This window comes from Hyla sarda, chromosome 8 (genome assembly GCF_029499605.1).
Source record: "Hyla sarda isolate aHylSar1 chromosome 8, aHylSar1.hap1, whole genome shotgun sequence".
In the NCBI taxonomy this organism is placed as follows: Eukaryota; Metazoa; Chordata; class Amphibia; order Anura; family Hylidae; genus Hyla; species Hyla sarda.
This window is the reverse complement of record NC_079196.1, coordinates 49,943,711-49,949,710: the sequence shown is the minus strand read 5'-3', so window position 1 is coordinate 49,949,710 and position 6,000 is coordinate 49,943,711. Positions and strand designations below refer to the sequence as shown.

General features: G+C 42.0%; 1 protein-coding gene across 1 annotated transcript in view; it reads right to left on the bottom strand.

Annotated features, from left to right (window-relative positions):
* Positions 1–689: 689 nt before the first annotated feature.
* Positions 690–6,000, bottom strand: part of CERS6 (ceramide synthase 6) — a 226,173-nt gene continuing 220,862 nt past the window's right edge. The window contains exon 11 of the mRNA XM_056533718.1: positions 690–5,441. Coding sequence (XP_056389693.1) covers positions 5,283–5,441 — 159 coding nt within the window. The 3' untranslated portion in view covers positions 690–5,282. The remainder of the gene's footprint in view (positions 5,442–6,000) is intronic.

The following is a 6,000-nucleotide window of genomic DNA, read 5'->3' as shown; positions in this document are numbered from 1 at the left end:
CAGAAGGCTTGGAGCAGCAGCCGCGAGGTCATAGCCATGTCCCCTCAATTGATGTCTATGCTTTGTGAAATTGAGGGGAGACCCAGCATACCCAACATCCCTGCCTCTATCCTCTCTGCTCTGATTTTTCCAGCCCACTTCATGCATAATAATGAAACTCCCTTGATTTCCAGAATGGGAGTAAGTTATATCTCATTTTAAGCCTTTTAACCCTCCTTATAAACCTGTGTATTGGGTTTACTGTGAATGGACCAGCTGTCAGTTTTCCCTTTAACCCAAAATTAAGGATGAAACCTCGTACAGATACTTAGAAATCAACCAGTCAGGCTGTTCCTGGTAGACAGGGAAAGCGCAGTCTTGAGTTACCTTTCATTACCAGTTTGGATCCTCTAGAGGAGGCAAACAGGCTCAGTTTGCAGGTACACGGTTGTGTTCTTTCTCAGAACATAGCACATGCTAAGCCCTTCCCCCACTTTCTGTGTTTCATCTTGCTGTCTCTGTCCCTAGAGACCGACTGAGACGAAAAACAGGCAGGCAAATAACTTGTGGCCAAAACATCAAGCCCCATTCAGATAAATGGGGCAGCTGCATAACTTTCTGCATGAAATACTAAGCATGTGAATTTACCCCAAGACTCTCTACCAGCTGCAAGTAAAAATACAAAAATTAACAACACATTTTTCATGACATTTAAAGGAGAAATTTTTTTTATTTGTTACTCCTTTACATGTTTTTTTTAGGGGAATTGACCAGATAATGTCATTGTTTCACCCCCTGAGTTTTACATTATTGGTACAGAATAATACAATACCTTATTGCTATAGGAAAGAATGAATGACATCATACACTTTAAATACCCATGTGTAGATAACTGGAACAAATAGGTTTATCTTGCAAAGCTGCATGTGCACTAAAATTATAATAAGATCCATATGATTCAGACATATACAGTGTTTCCAGATCAAATACTGCCTGTGATAGAATATTTATTATGACCTAACCAAACACCAAAGCAGATTTCTGAGTGTTATATGTACCCACTATATACACATGGTCAAGGAAGACACACTGGGCCTTGGGTATGGAAAGGGCATCTGAGAAAAAGCAGCTTTTGCCCATCATAATTAATCAGAGGTCAGCCTCAGTGGCAATGGGTAATGTGACCACCAAGGCCAGTGATTGGCTGCAGTGGTCCTGTGAAACATGTACGGTGACGTCAAAGAGACTGCTGGAGACTCTAAAGCAATGGCAACTCTAGACTGGGAGCGATGGGAAGTGTGAGTATAAGTTTTTTCAATATTCCTCCCAACCTGTGCCCCTAAAAATGACTTTAAAGTGAACTTTCATGCTACCTGGACCATGAGTCATCAGGGAAGTCCCTAGTGTTGTGGTCACTCAGGACCAGCATGACAGGCAGAAGCCACAGGGACTATTGTGATAAATCATGGTTCAGGCAGCATGAAAGTCATGGCTTCAGGTGGCTAGAGTGTTATGTTTTAACTCTATATCTATATGGGTCATTGAGCACCAAATGCTATAAGGCCTCGTCCGCACTTTTGAATTCTAAAAATATTTCCAGGCAAAGATTCTGTCTGGAGGGAGCATCACCAAAAGCATCGGTGGTAGGCCCCATCTCTATACATGCCAATACGGTCCGGCATGTTCATTTTTTGGTTCGACATCTGTGCCGCCTGCAGAATACTGCCATGAAAGTTCCATTGTGTGCACAGAGAAGCAAAATCCCATTGGAAACAATGGGACTCTATGCTGCAAGTGGAATTCCGCCAGCTGAATTTCAGCAGTGTGGACGAGGCCTAAAGATTAATTAAAGGGGTTTTACGGGGAGCAGAAAATGTAATGCCTGTTCTACTACCTGGTTATCTCGATTATTATTACTGGCCTACACCCCCTCCTGTCTTTGAATAGTATACTTCCGAGATGACCAGGGAGCCAAAGTTGAGCGCCGGGGATCAGAACAGATAGGACCTTCCATGGGTAGCAAAACCAGCTGCCATAAAATCTGCAGCAAAAATACATGTGTGGACGTACCCTTACTTAATAAATCAGCTTAGAACATTGAGCCTATTTAGATAAATTGAGTAAATAAAAAAAAAAAAATGGTTCTGTTCTAAATTGATAAGAACACTATTTAATGGGAAAATGGGTTCCCAGTACATATTGCTCACCTTCAAGGAGAGCATATTGCTCTATTCCGATCAGATAGCTTTGTACCCTGCCTAATACATAGGGCATAGTGTCTTATAGACAAGAAAAAAAAAGGGGGATCTGCTGTCAAGGACCCCTTTTAAGGGGGAATCCCAACACAACCCTATTCAAATGAATGGTGCTTTCTTCCAGTTGCAGAAGTCATCTTTTCATCTCCATTGACAACAATCAATGTGGTAGCTTGATATAGTAGTTCATCTTTTTACCTGACGCTGAATTTGCGGTCTAATATTCCTGAGACATGGACGGTGTTTATGAACGGTTTTGCCTATACACCATAGGACACCATGGGGGAGATTTATCAAAACCTGTCCAGAGGAAAACTTGCCCAGTTGCCCATAGCAACCAATCAGATCACTTCTTTCTTTTTTTAGAGGCCTTTTCAAAAATGAAAGAAGTGATCTGATTGGTTGCTATGGGCAACTGGTCAACTTTTCCTCTGGACAGGTTTTGATAAATCTCCCCCCATATGCGGCTCCTTATACACTATGGGGGAAATGTATTAAAACCGTCCAGAGGAAAAGTTGTTGAGTTGCCCATAGCAACCAATCAGATCACTTCTTCAATTTTTCAGAGGCCTTTTTAAAAACGAAAGAAGATAGCTGATTGGTTGCTATGGACAACTCAGCAACTTTTCCCCTGGACAGGTTTTGATAAATCTCCCCCTGTGTGTCTTCCACCATGTTATGTAAATGATTTGTGCAAACTGCATTAAGATAACTATAATGTGCCACAAGATGTAAGGTTTACACTGATACCAAAAAGTAAATTGATGATCGTGAAAAGTACAGAGAATAAAAGTATGGAGAGTAATACGGCTGCAGAGCTTGATCACTATCCTACACTGTAAGATTGAGAAAAATAGGAAAACTAGAGAACTTTTTCACTCAGTAATATAGACAACACCTCGTAATAGGCTTTATTTGGGGATTCTAACCTGGTCTGGGAGCTACCTGGAGTACTAGGAATACACTGGTGCTGAAATAAAAGGATGTCCATTTTATTCAACAGACCAGTGTTATCTAACCAGGCTGCCTCCAGCTGTTGCAAAACTACAACTCCCAGCATGCCCGAACAGCCAGCGGCTGTCCGGGCATGCTGGGAGTTGTAATTTTGCAACAGCTGGAGGCTCCCTGGTTGGGAAACACTTATCTACTGTATGAATTAGCCTGAGAAGAGACCAGCAAACAAAGAGCGTCCGAGGCTATGTTCGCACTCTGTTATTGAAGCCATAATTTTATGGCTCTAAAAACGGTCATTTTGAGTTTTTTTTGTCAAAAATTGTCTGAAATTCTAACATTTTGTTTAAAACCTTTTGGAAGCTTTTCAATGTTATTTCACTATTTTTGTCACTGTTTTTTTCAGGCTACATTTTAGCCATTTTCTTGACCATAACAAAAGCTATAGCCCCCCCCCCCCCCCTTTAAAGGGGCACTCCGGGGAAGTCAACGTATCCCCTAGCCACAGGGTAGGGAAGAAGTACCTGATTGCAATCTCCTGTACAGGGCCCAGCAACTCACCCATCCTTAAAGAAGAGTGGCCCCCACCTTCGGAGACGAGCAGGAGTGACGGCCCCTTCATCCAATCACCGGCAGTGACACACCCCCATCTCAGCTTTTGATTGGCTGAGTGGGCTGTTACTCCCGTTCATCTATATAGGTGACAATCATTCCACTTTGAGGACTGGTGAATTGCTGGGCCCCATACAGGATACATACCCCTATCCTGTGCATAGGGCATGAGTTGACTTCCCTGGAGTACCCTTAAAGAGTACCTGTCACAAAATAAAACTTTTAATATAATGTTTCTTGTGTAATTAGCAGACATTTTCCCATGCACTTGCGTTTAAAAATTATTAACATAAATATGTTTGAAATGTATTAGAAAAAACAACCACTAGGTGGCTCTGTTCTGTTCCCTGCCACAATAAATACAGTGAGTTTGGTCTCCTCCTGGCCTGGCAGGAGACCAAACTCAGGAAGTGCTTCTCCGCACTGAGCTTGATTGAAAGCTGCACAGAAAGTAAAATCTCCACATATTCTCACAGAAAGCAACACAGACTGAAACCTGCACAGATCCTGAGGTCTTCTATCACCATAGGACTGCAACCATGTGAGGGTGGAAGTGGTCCCCCAGCAGGCTTCAGTGACATCATGCCTACTGGGAAACACCTACTTTGTCATTCTGGGAAATTGCACTATGTGGGCAAGAAGAGTAAGGGTAGGAGGAGTGTTAGGAGTAGTTAGGGAACATAGCCTGAGTTAGTTTAGAAAAGTTTATTTGGTGAAAGGTACTCTTTAAGGCTATGTTCACACGGCAGAATTTATGAGCAGAATCGGCAGGGAAAATTCCACTCAGAAATTCTGCTGCACTTTGTGCACGGCTGTATTTTTGCAGCAGAAACATCTGCCACAGAGATCATTATTTTGTCATCTACAGAAACAATGAAAAGGTTAATTGTTTCTGTGGAATCTGCTCAGAAATGCATTACCGTCTATTAAAATGTTGCACTTCCCTGTGGTCCTAGTGCGGGTGTGCAGAATGTGTGTCCATGTTTGCTGGGCGGACCTTTCCACCCTATTTTTCAGTGTATAAACATAAACTTCATGTGTGGGAAGAAACAAACAACCATTTTTCTATTGGATTTAGGGGGACTAAACACTTGCTGATGGGTTAGTTACAGTCGGTGGATGATATCTCGGGGGAGGGTCTCAAGCGCCCCTACAATCAGCTTATTTTTGGGAGAGCCTTCTAACAAAAACTACTGTAAAAAAAAAAAAAAAAGACCCCTTCAAATATAAACAATAAATAACATTCAAGCTGCCGAAAATACTTATTGACTTGTGGACATTTTTGAAAACCCACAACGCGTCTGCACCGGTTGGTCATTGTTCTCCATTCTTATGTTGCGACAAATGATAGTGGTGCACAGATTGGGTGCTCTGTTGGATTCTGATGCAGAGATACATGGAGAAACTTTATTCACGAGTTACTAGATGTGTCCAGTAGCAAACAGTTTATTGTTCCATTAGAGAATGTTTTTTTTTTTTTTTTTTTTAATGTTCATCTGCAGATGTGGCCCCGGTGAGGTAACCATTCATTCCATTGGATGTGTTGACCCCATTGGTGCTGGAGTGATGTGATTTTTGTGTGCGGGGTCCTGAATCTTCTTCATCTGAGCTGGATTCAATATCGCTTCTATCATCCTTCGACACCTGAGGATCAAATAATTTACACATAAAATGTTATTATGATCTTTTAAAGATATAACATTCTTACTATGGGAATATTGGAAAGACTCAATGGAAGACTCCTCAACCACCGTTGGCCAGTAGTCCAGGGTTTTTATCCAACCAGTTTGCTTCCAGCTCTTGTAAAACTACAACTCCCAGGATGCCCAGACAACCATAGGCTGTGTATGTATGCATGTATGAATGTGTGTGTGTGTGTGTGTATGTGTGTATGGACAGGCCCTATCCTATTCACATGAACTGGAGACACATACATGCACACACACACACATACATGTGTGTGTACATGTTTGTGTATGCAAGTGTGTGTCTGTGTGCATGTATGTGTGTGTGCATGAATGTGTATGCGAGTGTGTGTTTGTCTGCATGTATGTGCGTGTGTTTGTGCATGTCTGTCTGTGTGCGTGTGTGTGTGCATGTATGTGTATATGAATGTGTATGTGAGTGTGTGTTTGTCTGCATGTATGTGAGTGTGTGTTTGTCTGCATGTATGTGCGTGTGTGTTTGTGCATGTATGTCTGTG